This window comes from Labrus mixtus, chromosome 9, assembly GCF_963584025.1.
Source record: "Labrus mixtus chromosome 9, fLabMix1.1, whole genome shotgun sequence".
In the NCBI taxonomy this organism is placed as follows: Eukaryota; Metazoa; Chordata; class Actinopteri; order Labriformes; family Labridae; genus Labrus; species Labrus mixtus.
This window is the reverse complement of record NC_083620.1, coordinates 23,297,955-23,312,031: the sequence shown is the minus strand read 5'-3', so window position 1 is coordinate 23,312,031 and position 14,077 is coordinate 23,297,955. Positions and strand designations below refer to the sequence as shown.

The 14,077-nt window shown below is 40.0% G+C and overlaps 1 protein-coding gene across 3 annotated transcripts in view; it reads right to left on the bottom strand.

The window, feature by feature from the left end:
* Positions 1 to 14,077, bottom strand: part of LOC132980698 (cell adhesion molecule 2-like) — a 142,146-nt gene that overhangs the window by 21,262 nt on the left and 106,807 nt on the right. For all 3 annotated transcript variants that reach the window (XM_061046974.1, XM_061046972.1, XM_061046973.1), the window contains 2 exons: positions 5,280 to 5,432; positions 4,011 to 4,148 (listed from right to left, as the gene is read on the bottom strand). In XM_061046974.1, the coding sequence (XP_060902957.1) occupies positions 4,011 to 4,148; positions 5,280 to 5,432 (291 nt within the window). The remainder of the gene's footprint in view (positions 1 to 4,010; positions 4,149 to 5,279; positions 5,433 to 14,077) is intronic.

Genomic DNA, 14,077 nt, shown 5'->3' with positions numbered 1-14,077 from the left:
CTGTGGTGTTGTTAAAAAGGCAAATATTATACAGGAGAATATCCAGAGCAGTCCTGAAATTAGTTGGTTTTGTTAGTCATACAACGCTATAATGAGAATATTTGCCTTTATATCAATGCTACGAGTAGTCCAACGGAATGACACAATCAACAAAAGAGCGGAGAACAACATTCTGACCAACAGACGACATAATGCAGCTGTTTAATATCGTGCACGGTAATCGTAGTGCTTGTGCGACTACATGCACCGTGCAGCAGTCACAGGACATAAACGTCACCCCCCCTTGCCATTGGCTGAAAGTGAATTCCCCGGATAATATCCTGCTGTGTTCTCACATCAGCTCACTCTGACTTGCTGCGGACACATTACTTGGGGTCTGACAGGTGAAACTCCAGGTGAAGTCAGAGCGAAAAATCCGGCTGTTTGCGTTCACACATACAGCCCCCCCCCCCCCCCACCGGAAATATCTGGAGTTTTTCAGGAGATTTTTTGCAAGTGTGAAAGAACTTTTATTGTTCAGTTCAAATTTGAACCATTTTGAAAGCAGTCTAAAATAAAAAACGTCATTGTTTTAGTCTTAAATTTAATGACTTTTCCTAAAGTTACCAAAAATACACTAAAATAAAATCTTCCAATTACAAACTTTTATACAGGTGCTACACATAAATCAAAGTTGTTCTGGGTCAAATTTGACACAGATGAAATCAAAGTAACTAACTATTCCATTTATTTAAAGTCACATTAAGATGAAGAGTCTGGTTAAAACGTCTTTACAAGATATAATTGCTTGCATTGCTCATGATTTTTTTTTTTAACTGCCAATGAAGCGTGCAAATACAAAAATACAGTGGATTTGTAGTGTGATGTTTTTAGAGAATTTTAAAACCTTGAAACCAAAGGCCTTCATACGATGTCTGTGGCTATTTGTTATGAGAAATAGAGTTCAAAGGGGACCAAGACACTGTCACAAGAACTACCTTCGCAGCCCATGTTCCTGTCGGTTCCTGCAGAGACACCAAGAGGTTCTGTGAAGAGTCATGAGTGAATCTTGAAACAGTGAAAGAGTAAAACTGCATAAGAATGAATAAAATGTTGCTGAAAGATAAACATTGTGTCTTATAGACAGGCGATTTTGTTATTCAAAAGACCTTTAATATGTAATAATCACAGAATGGATTCAGAATGGGGGTGCAAAAAGGCTGTGAGGCACGCCGACACACTTGAAGGAATCTTGGTGTTCATGGGTTACTTTTAATGACAGCTGTCCTTTTCTATCGGAAAGGTATCCTTAAATGACTTCTTTCACTGATTTCCGACTCTATCCACTATCCTATCTCTACAATAAAGGCACAAAAAGCCCAAAAATAATAAATAATGATGATAATAATAATAATAATAATAATAATACAAACATTTATTGTCAAGAGTCCATGCCTTGCCATAATACATAGAACATTTGAGAGCCTGTTGGAGCTCTTGACTATTTACAGAGGCCTTTCTGTCAGTGTGAAAGAAACATGCAGGCTCCTTTATGTATGTAAATGAAGTGACACTGGGTGGATTCGTTCCTCAATAGATTATAATGTGATGCCTTTGCTGTCTTTCAGCGACACAAGTAATGTACACTGCAAACAAATTATTTGACAATGGGTGACAGTTGCATTTTGAGATTTGTAAGGCTGTGTGCTTCTAATATGAATGCTTGAAAACAAATCATCATTGCATGAAATATATATGACATGTTTTTGCTATTACACCTGCTGTCATCTTGGAGCTTTATAGGCTGGTTCACTCCAGTGAGGATTGGTTTGACTGACAGCAGACACTGACGGCAATGATCTTCCACAGAAGACCCAATGGCAAAACATGCTGCTCCCAGCACATACTCGCTAAAGAAAGCTTTAAAGCAGCACCTATAAAAGACTTGTGCATCTGGAGCACTGATTGACATTGCTCCTCTTTGACACTTTGACATGGAAATAAAGTTTTTCAGTTGAACCCTCCAGTCTCCGCTTTGGTCTTTATGGCTTTGACTTGGAGATGCATCACACACAGTATGTTTGCCCAAATGGCTCAATAAAAAAATCCAGTCTATGCTGTAAAACTAATAAAAGCACATTTGTATATGGCACTGTTAGGGGCAGACTCGGGGCACATGATGGTTTTTAGAAATATGCTCTTCCACACTGCAAATTAAGTTTATTGCACAAATGCACACATCTCTTTAAATGTAGGGAGTGTTTTGTTGATATTGTCCTCTGCAGTTTTATGTGATGCTGACTTACACATTTTTGGTTTCATCTTCAAAAGACATAAATGAAGCTAGGTAACCCTGTTGAGCTATATGTTAACACTTAATGTGCACACTTCTATATATGTTAATATACAGATTTGAGCTACAAAGATTTTTATTTAAAATATATCTAGACATAAAGCACCAAAAGAGATAATCTCAGTGCCTCTTGAGGTTGGACAGCAAGTCTGGTTGTGATGCTGTGTGCTGGTTTGCCAGTGGCCTTTCAGGAGTCTACGTGCATGTCATTTCAACAAGAAAACTTCATATCCCAGCCCCACTCCCATCAATCATCATGCCGTGTTGGGCAGACACAGACAGTACCACCAAGTAAAAAACTCTCTGGTGCAAATCTTCAATAAAGAGCAACTGTCACACTGAGTCTCCGCAGCAGGCTCCATTACATTAAAGAGCTGCACACATCTTACCTCTGCCATCAAATTGAGGCAAAACATTCAATTCCAGTTTTTTTTTCATGTTTTTGTCTCTTTTGTATCATCTCAAAGCAGAAATAAGAGTGTGATAAAAGCTCGAAAAATACAAAGTGTCAGAGAGTTTGGGAAGAGGTAGAGAAGAAAGAGCACACAGTGTGAAACCACAGAAAACTTCTGCTGGTTTAGTGTGATCGGCTCACATTACAGTGCACCATCTGCTGCCTAATGCACCGTCTCTGTCACTGTTTACCAGTCTGGCTGAAGCTAGTTAAGAGAGCCGTGTGGAGCTTGCATTCTTGCATCCTCCTATATTTATCTGACTTATCTAATCACTGTTGTTCAAAAAATCAAAATAAAGCAGCGAAATGCCAGCTGCTGAACAAATGGGAGGGCCAGCAAGATCAACTCATCACATGAAACAGCACTAAGCTAGTATGTAGAAGGATTTTCAAACCATGAGATACATTAACACCTGTGTGTCTTTTTAGGTGAACGTCAAAAAATTTAAGCACACGGTCTGTGTTTAACTTCAAGAATGGCATGCTGAAAATCTCAAGAGAATTTTTCCCCAAACCATTTTAAAAGAATATCTTACCTGTAAGAAGCAGTACTGACCCTTGAATGGATTAGCAGTGTGTAGATAATTGATCTTTTTATCTGTCTAGTCTATCCACAGCTAATTAATGAACTAATTTCTGCCATAAATCGACTTTTTAATCTTTTTCAGTAAACAAAAATGTATATTGGTCTTAGCCTGCAAAACATAAGGATTTTCTGCTTCTCTGTTCTTTGTCCTTGTGAAAAAAAAGAAAGCAAGATTGAAGGAGAAAACCCCAGAGCTGACTTTTTCATTTTTTATAATCACCTTCAGAATTGCCTGATTGATTTGGGTTTCTATTAATCAAACAGCTGAGTACATCATTACTTCAGAGCCACCCGCAGTGAAAACAGAATGCCGAGCAGAACTTGTTGTTGATGTACATTTTATAATTAGAATCAATAACAGGCCCTCCTATATGTCTTCACCTTGGTCAGGTAGTGAAACGTGGACGGCTCTCCGCTACAGCTCGGCTAAATCTGGACAGCTTCCAAAGACAGCAGTAATGCTGGCAGTGAGCCAGGTGAAATCAGCGCACCACTAAACCTCTGCCAGAGGAACAATGCATGAATATCAGTACAAAGGAATGCAGCAGCTGAATGACTTGACAGTAATGAAGTGTCCAAGAGGGTACAAGTGGTAGCAGAGGACACAGTGTTCTGTGAAATCTACACCACATGCTTACCTTGGACCTCCTTGTCGTTTCTGTACCACTTGATGTTGGCAGCTGGTTTGCTGCCCGATGTGGTGCACGTCAGGGTGATGAGGTCCCCCTCCATGGCCGGTTTGGTGAATCCTGTGATCTCTGGTCGTCCTGGAACTCCTGAAGTGCATGACAATATACATATTAAAAACAGACTGAACACATGTTTACAGAATGATGATGAGCAGATTTATTAATTAGGGAGTTGTATACACTGTACTGTGTCTTTAACTGAATGACGTCATCTTCTAGGTGTTCAAACTTTTCCTCTTCCTTCGACGGAAAATAATCAGACATTTGTCGTTTATTCTTACCAAAGTTGGAATTTGTTAGGAAAAAAAACAATAAAATAGAATAAGATCAACGGTTAAATTAAACAAGCAACTAAAAACAAGCAATAGGACTTCTAGAAAGAAGATGTGAGTAATAGGAAGCTTCAGATACTTACACTTCATGGTTTATGGTTTTTAAAGCAAGTACAAAATAAATCTACCTAAATAATCATCCAATTTCCGAGGCTCCTCTCTTCTTGTTTGGCTGTGAAAAGCCCAATGAAGGTCATCTTCCAGTTAGACTACATAAATGTACTGTAAGTTTTGACAGTGTGTGGGGGTTGACTGCTATTTTCTTCTCATTCTGCTTTTCCTTTAATAAGCCTGTCAGCCTTAATCAGGTATAAAAGGTTAAAACATATTTGGGTTTTTTGAAGCTGCTCTCTCTGAGAAAAAAATTAATACTAAGGGTAACTAGTTTAACCTTCTTTATTTTCTCTAGTAGACATATTTACAATGTAAAGTGGTAGAATGTCAAGTATTAATGTCATTTTCTTTCTTATGGTGTTTCGTGGTGAGCTAATGTGTGAACAGAGCAGGAAATATTCAGGAAAAATCACTATGAGCGAGCGAGCTGGTGTAATAACGTTTTTATCACACCATCGCTTTTCTGCATCCCCCTTTTTACCTTATACCCTGCCTCCTGAAGCCCCTCACCCCTGTCTGACAGATAACGTCTCCTTCTGTGAGGGGCATTTGTGAACAGGCAACTCAGAAAGACTGCAGGGGCAGACGAGTCCTGCAGTTTTCTAGAAATGTTCAGGAGTGCATGTGCGAGAAAGGCTACAGTAGAATGCTGGTGGTGTTCACAAACAGCAGACTAAAATACAAAATGTGCAGGTATTCATGGTGGCAGAATGTGGAGGATAAGCCTCAGCTTATGGGCCTGAGGAAGCTGGGACAAAGCCGACATGCTCACCCAGAACAGTAAGAAAGGCCTTGGTGGTCTTGACAGGCATGGTGAAGAGAGAGCAGGTGTACAGGCCCTCGTCTGACAGGCTGACGTCACCGATTCTTATGGTAAGCTCCTGCGACGAGGCTCGCACCAGCTCGATTCTGTGGTCTCTCAGAGCTGTGATAAAAAGAAGAAAGACAGAGTTCACTAATGGCCTGTGATGACAATTAACTTGGAGAAGTGTCATTTGACCTTTACCAGAACAACAACGAATTAACAATGCTTTCAGTTATTTCAAATGTTTTGTCAAATGCTGCGAGCACATTATGTGGCCACTAGTTTGAAACATGTTCTTCACGTTTGCATTTTATGATGACAGTCTTATTCACAGTCAGTGAGAGTACAGAAGGCATCAGCAGGATGCACTGAGGCGTAGCAGCAGAAAAGTCCCAGATTACAATATCTATTTAGGTAATCGCTTACATTCCAGGTATTGATTTATACTCACATTAACACTTATAGCCACTGGCTCTGTCTTTGACAATTCTCTCTTTTACATTTACACCAAATGATTCCCCAGGTCTTACACAGAACCGCTTAGTATGCAGTTAATAAATAAAAAAATAAAAAAATATAAATAATGGAAGAACTATCAAAATTTAGAGCAGATCTGTGAAATAATCAAAATGTATTATTATTTTTTTTTTTACACATTATTGCAACTAGTAGTGGGCAGTGAAATTCAAAATGAAAGACCATAATTTGAAGATGTGATGAATATCTGTGGAGAGGAGACTACACAGAACCATCGTTCCATTGTTTGTCTTTGTTTTGTCGTGCCTTTGCTGTAACGTTATATGCACTGATATTGTCACATTTTCAATCCATTGTTTTGTAATTAACTTTGTGATATTGATGGCAAACAGCTTGTTGAACACCGTTGCAAACTAACATCAAAACTGCTTATAGCATTTCCAACCATACCTGCAACAATTACATACAGATTACTCATCACTATAATCACATTCATGATACAATACATTTCACAATGAGCATTCTTCAAACACAGCTTGTCATAAAACATTTGAGTATTTTTTTTCAAGCGGACACTTTCCGGCCTGCTCATTCAGATGTGACTGCACTCTCGTGAAGCTGAGAAAAGCATGCAGCTAAGCTGAAAAAGGTCATCCCGCTCTTGTCATGTTTTATACGATTTCAAATTCAGAATCATCTGCTCCTACAAGCGACCAACCACAGAGGGCAGGAAGGAAAGTGCTCTTCATTGAATAAATTACACATTCTTAATCCTCAGTCCCTTTAGGCCTGGCCAGCTCTCTCCCCGGACTCTCTTTCATGTGAAGTAATTTGAACTCAATTGGATTGTACGACACGGTTAAAATCTGGCAAACTGCAGAACAAGGTGTTGATTAGGATTTAATCAACGAGACAAATGTAAAATGGTGTCAGATAAAAAAGACATCTGTATGAAAATCATTAATCACCTGCTCTGTTCCCATTAGTTTGATTTTGTGTTTAACATACACAGCACAAGTCAACTGGCTGACATGCTTATTAGATTTCAAAAGACACAGTTCTTCAGCTGTAATCGCAGCACATGATTTGATGATAATTATCTTATAATCTCACGTAAACTAATAAAGGAGAAGTCAAGATTTGCAATAAAGATAGAAGTTTCTTATTTGAGACTCTTTGTCATTTTAAAATGAAAAATAGTGTAAAAAAACAATCTTAAAGCCGAATTAAAATGTAATAACCAGCCGTGTCACCAGAGAGCCAGCTTATTACATGCTGTGAGGCTTAATACAAACATTTGATAGTTGTACTGTAGCAAACTGCATTCTGAAACAAAGCCGCCTGATGGTCTTTGTAGCTAAGCATCCTCATACAGAGCTAAAAAAAAAATGCCCAGCGGCTCTGGTGGAAAACAGCAAACCCTTTGGTGGATGGATGCATCGGAGAGGTGATAGGGTCCAAGTAAACATCGTACAAGAACTCAAATGATGTGGAAGTACAGGCTGAGAGGATCAAAGCCTTGGACAAGATGACATACTGTACTTCCCCCAGCCCATATCCCCCTATCTCTGCAAGCCACAAAGGAAAGACGAGGAGAAGCAGACTGACTTTTCTTCTTCTTTTCCTTTACCCCCTTCCTCAAAGCTCAAACACATCTGAGATGCTGATAAATGTTCTGGCTGTTTCATGAGAGATTTGTTGAGGAAAAACAGACATCTTTTGACTTAAGAGATATTCCGCAAAACACATAAATTGAGTAGGCGTAAATTTGCAAAAATGTGTAGTCTGCTCCAGACACAGTGATTAGCTTCTATTTATGTCTACTAAAACAGATGTTAAGAAGAGAAACTCCTATAGAACCCCCTAAAAAATACTACATAATGCACTTCTCTATCAGTCTTATCCTAACAGTTGTCATTTTTGAAAATCGATAGCTGCAGATTGGAAACGATACAAACACAATAACACATCTGGTAAGACTCACAACCATCTACTACTGCTCGTTGCGCTAAGCCAGAGTCACAGAACACAAGTTCCTTATGTGACGAAATATGATGCAAAGTTGAAAATTAGAAAAGTGTTCTTGAGCAGCTTCACTGAAAACCGACACCCTTTCCTCTAAATCTGTACCTTTTGTGTTGTAAAAGAAAAAATCAAGGATTTATTAATTCAACAGCCATTATCGGAAAATATCTGACATTAGTGTAAAAATGTTTTACCCCCCAAGTTGCTCTTCAAAAACATATTCATATTAATGTATTTTCTATGTACTTAACAATATTACACAGCTATTCAAACTGATCTTATTCTTACGGCTTGTAGCTTAAACACAGTTTAAACTCAAGAAGTGGCTGAGAGCAGCTTACAGTTAAACAAAAGATGGACTTGACCGATGCTTTTTGTTTGACGGCCACTGGCACCAGCATGTGAATCAATGACATATTGATGGAATGAGATGTACAAAGGTTTGAATAACCCAAAGACAAGTGTTATCTATTACTCAAACAGCGTATGGCCAGAAAACCATGCTACTACAATCCAGCCGAGGCTAAAGGCCCGGATTGTGGGCAGATCTGTCACAATCAGACCCAAATGCCAGGAGCTGACAAAGCTTTTTTCCAGGTGCTTTAGGAAATCAATGTGATGAAAAGGTTCATTTCCCCTAAACCCTAGATAGCTCCCGCGCTGTTCATTCTGCTTAGGAAGAAGCATAAATCTGCACCCTGACCTTGTGTATGCTACAGCCTCGCAGCATGGCAGCTTAATGTGCAGTACATCTCCTGTGATGGAGGCCTTACCAAGGCTGTCTCAAATCAGTAAAACTGACACCTTGGCCCCCTCAGGGCAAGGCACACTGTTACTCTGGCCCTTTGATGAAAAGTCATGTTTGACTTGTTTTCCTGGCAGTCCTTTGCCCAACCGACCATGTCAGTGGATGAGCAGTCTGAGATTCCATAAGAGAATTTTAGATTCAGTTTAAACGTCCTTGGTAAGTTTTGCTGAATGCATCTGAAAGCACTGTGTCCAAGAACCTGTGTAAGCATGAAACAGCTGTTGAAAAACTTATTGGAAAATGTTGCTTGTTTTGATGTGTCGGAGGAGAGCTAACAGTCTGGTTGGTTGCTACATTGGCGCTATCTCAGAAAAAAAACTGGAAGCAGAGGAACTGGAAGTGCACTTATCACATGGCATTCACTCCTGCACTCCACAGATCAGCAGCCAGATGTTCCCCAATGTTTCTAATCCAAAACGATGAAGTATCTCCTGACAGTCCAGATAGAAAAAGACATTTTACATCCATCCATTAGTCTTGGAAACAAGCCGATGGCCCCTCGAGTTCAGCCAAATTATGTTACGTCTGTAATGCAGAGTGTCCCCATTTTTGAATGGCCAGCGACCACTTTGAGCCAGTCCTGGAATGTGAAAGCACTAGCTGTCCTTCAGCTAGAACACAGGGTCCTGGCGCACCCCCCCGCTCTCCAGCCAGGGGCTCCACTCTTTGCAATTAGAGTGTGTTTGCTGCTGGCTGTGCTCGCTCAGTGACTGTGTGGGCGATTCTGGACGTGTTCCAGGGCTAGTGGTGCAGGCAGGGGGCTCTTTTCCACCACACATGTGGCTGCAATTAAGAGAAGGAAAGGGCCTTGTTCCAGAGAGCCATTGTTACTGCCTGCACTCTAAGAGATCCCACAGAGCAGATGCTACTCAAATTGGACTCATTTTCGATGCTTGAAGGAGGAAAGGGAAGAAGCAGGAATTCTCCCAGCAGCTTCGCTATGTCCCATCTTCAAGTGGTGAATAATGAGACTGAATATATTTTTGTCTGTCCATTTTTCAGCACACCAACACAAGCTTGATTGTTCACTGTGGGATTTTTCTGCCTTCAAGCCCCTTTCGTCATATTAACTCTCTAAATTCAATTTTTATGAAGACAAGTGCCAGTGGGGTTACACAATTCTGTTGGTTTTCAATGCAGTGTTACACATTTCAGCATTTGTAAAGACATATCACAGTACAACACACTACAGAGACTTAGCTCCTGTAAAAAATGATCTGAACCTCTTTCAGCCAGCTCTCAAACATCCAAAGGAATGTAAATACAACAGATTATTCATAAATGTTAAGAGCTAATAAACATTATACATGATAGTACTGTGTGCTTAGTATATGACATACAAGAGCAGGTCTCCACATTAGAGATAATAGCGGAGTGTATAATGGCACTATAATGGTAGATTCACTATTCAGTGAAATTGGAGGTAACCCTGTAGGCTGGAAAGCCCATTAGTCCCTATAGAAACACATTAGCTGTTGCCATGAGACACTTTCTACAATTTACTGACAGTAAAAGCCGTCACTGGCAAGTAAAGAAGACATCGGTAAGATTGCAGCTAGTGAAATTTAGCACGGTATTGCTTTCTTTACTCCCCAGATACACTGGAATGAAAACAGGAAAGCACCCAATTGCTAATCAAATTAACTTATTTCTAATAACAATAATAATGATGGTGCTGCTTAATTTGAGTTTCTTAAACTGATTAATTTACACACAGATATGTGAGACCGATCAGAGCTAAGTGTCCACTACACGTGCTTACAAGAGGCCCGTCATCAAATGTTATGTGTTTACTAAAATGGACGTTTAAATGTGCTTTCATTGGTGCTCACTCCAGTAATTGCATCCTTGGTAATTATCCTTCATTCTCTCAAGCTAATGAATGTTTTAATGCTCACATTAGAGCATTCATTTAGCACATAACAGCATTTTGATTACTACAAGCCAATTAAGATCAATTTTGCTTTGTGACCTTTATGATCCAGGCTGAATGCCCCAATTAAATGTCATGAATGATGAACCATAAACTTCTGAGAGTTGGAATTGAGAGGAGAAAAAAATGATGTACAATTTGCCACAGCATGTGCGTATATACCTGATACTGTAGATGAAATGAGCAATTTGTTATCTGCCTTTGTCAAACAACCAGCAGTAGCTTCTCACTAATTGCATTATTCATATTCACCGTATCTGACAAAAGATTCTGCTTCCACCCTGCAGGAATGTCATTACCATTCTCTACAGCATTGCTACTTATGGTTTCATCCTTTCCCCACAGAAGCCAAAAGCAAAGTAAATCACAATGAAGACAGCAAAGGACATCTCTGCTCTCATTTTTCCAACTCAGTAATAGTAATGCATAACCCCAGTAACATGTAAAAGTAACATTACAAAAAACATATGCTCCAAATCGATTTCTCCGTCATGGCAGCCCACCACACATCCTCTCCGTTCAATGGTCCCCGCTAATTGGCCTAATGCATGAATGATGCGCTGGCCAGGCTATTAAGCGAATCTATGTCTGTTGTCTGGTTCAGTGGCGATAGTATGAAGGAATCTGCATGCTGGTCTTTGCCATAGTTTAGTCTGAAGCCTCTAAGGTGGCAACAATGAACCAAGACTCAGATATACATAATGGATGAGGATGAGTATGCCAAGGAACCAGCTGGCATGATATAAGAGGAAGGTTGTGTTCAGCTTTAGACAAATGTGCAGAGACAGTCCAACCCATATGGATCGGCTTTGGGAATCCAGCAAGGTTAACACTCTCTTGGAGCTGCACGAGGTTTGACTGAGCCTCTTAAGGGAGGGGATGAGATAGAGGTCCTTCTTATCGTTTACACTCTCACCAAAGATATATTAAGCTATTGAGCTGTCACCAGCACACTATTTCCTCCCCACCTGCAACCACATCTCTTATCCTCCCTCCAGGCCTGTGACGAGACGAGACATTGCTGTGTAGACAAACTGTAGGTCACAACTTGCACTGCTCGGATTATGCTCACCTACCAACCTATCTGATGAATCCCAATGGGTTTATATCAACAGTGCACTTTCATGAACCTTCTGCTGTAACAAGTTGCACCTATATGACCGGATGTTAATTGGAGTAATCTTATCGTTAATAGAGTCTATCCTGACCAGAAAAACTGCAGAATTTATCAATAGTCTGAAAGATTTAAAGCAACAATATGTAACTTTTCTACCTTAAAATAAGAGTTTTGAAGTCTCAGACCGTACAATAACTTTAAACAGGGAGAATGTCGTCTAATTTCCACAAAAAGCCTGGCTCGTCAGTTTTCAGAACTATGTAACTCTGGCAACAGGCCACTACTAAAGCAGGTTCTCTCGCATACAGCTTTAAAGCACTAGTTCACTCACCAGCGGCCAGCCATACAGCTAAAATGAACCGAGGTTAGCCAGTCAGGGTACTTTCTGAAACAATGGCTGAGGCAAAGAGACAGAAGAGGACAGTGACCAATGCAGCAAAGAAGAGTAAATGGAGTGACAGAGCAAGAAGCCAGACTACAGTAAAGTTGGACCTGGCCAGTCGTATTGGTTCTCTGGCTTCTCACGTCTTTGTGGGGTTCTGTTGCAATTTGCTACCTTAGCGCAAAACAATAGCATCATACAGCTATCAGTATGAGGAGGTGGGAAAATGGCCGTTAATCAGTTAACCGTTCATAACGCCGCAAATTTCTTTAAATAACATTTATTACCATGGATGTTCATTTGAAAAAAATGATTAACAGAACATTTAACGTAAGTGAAATTTGGTTTCCATTAACATCATTTTTGTTTGTTTCGTGAGTTCAACTTCACCAACTAAAGTCAGCCGACCTCATTTGCTCTTGGTTCTCTGAAGAGTCAAGACTGCCAACCCTGGTGTTATCCCTTTTTTTCAGCTGAAACATCTGCATCACGTGTAATGTAATCTTGTGCCGGCCACAGAGGGGCAAGTTCAGGAAATTGTATGTTTTGTGTTTTACCACAGTGCAGTTGCACTCAGAGACTTTTGGTGGGCTCCATAATGTGTCTTGAAGTGAACAATGTTTTTTATTTTTTTTCCAAAGGCAAATATATTGTAACGACAGTAAAACAAGGAAAAGTGTATGGAAGATATTTTTATCAATTGTTGCTGTTATTTAAATTTATTTTTGGGCTATTTGCACTTAAGCGATAGGACAATTGATAGAGTAGGACACCGGGGACAGAGAATGGGGAACGACCTGTTGGAAGGACTATAGCCTCTGTAAATGGGGCACAACCTAACCGCTAGGCCATCCGCACCCCTATTTACATTTATTGTTGACTTTGTTGTCAGTACACATTAGGACTTCCACTTCAAAGATTCAAATAAGACACAATCCTGATTGTCTTACAGTCTCACTTAAGAAGACATATGGTATTAAGAGTCTTTAATATTCTTTAAAGACACATAAACTCCTTTTGTCCTTGAATGCAAAAGCTACTCTTTAGGGCTTTTTTCATATCCTCATTTGTCAGACCTGAATTAAAATGGAACAAATTATGGAAGGGGCAGAGTTCAGATTTTGTCATTCTTTTTACGCAGTAGCTGTCAAACTCAATTGAAATGATATGGAACTTTGGTTCTTTTTACTTTGCTATAGCTGCTCAAAAGGATTTACAAGGTCATTTTAATACTCCCCCTCCCCCTTCACTATTTCATATCAAACTCCAAACACATCCACACAAATGCCCTTATCTTTAATACAGAGCTTGGGGAAAAGAGAGTGGATTTTAAAAAATGCCTCACAGAGTGCTTTGTCTAATTTAAGACAGAACAGCAGATGTATTTTTATCATCATTACTAGTATGTGTTAAGCATCCAGAATCACACATAAAAGCTGTGAGGGCTGAATTTTCTTTGGATTACACATATACAGTGACAAACTACCTTTGAGAGGAGAGGGTGGGGGAAACTTGCATGTGTATCAAACGGCAACATATGGCCATGCTGTCATGGACACTCAAGGGGATTGTAGAAAGCAGAGAGATGGACAACAAAGATAATGGACAGAGACCACAAGCACAGGGGAAAGGAGAGGTTTATCTAAACAGGAGGTTAAAAGTCAGAAATCTCAGAACAAGGAAATGTAACATAGTGGCATAAATCTAATCTGGTCTGTGACAGCAGTCTATGAGCAGCTGCTCATCAGAGGGAGAGAACAGCCTGCCTCATACTCAGCCAGTCTGCAGTTAGTTGTTGGAGTGAAAGGTAGCATAAGGTTGAGTCTAACATTCTTCATTGGCTTCTACAAGAAGGCACAACAAACGGAGAAGAAGGACAGTTGCAGCCCTCTGCCAAGCAATTAACTGGTGATTTGGCACAGCAGAGATCTCTTCCCAGGTGTCCCACCCTCCTCTTCACATGAAGCCTGGGTTGCTCCACGCCTCTCGTTTCTCCTGATGGCCTCACAAGCATCGTACAAGT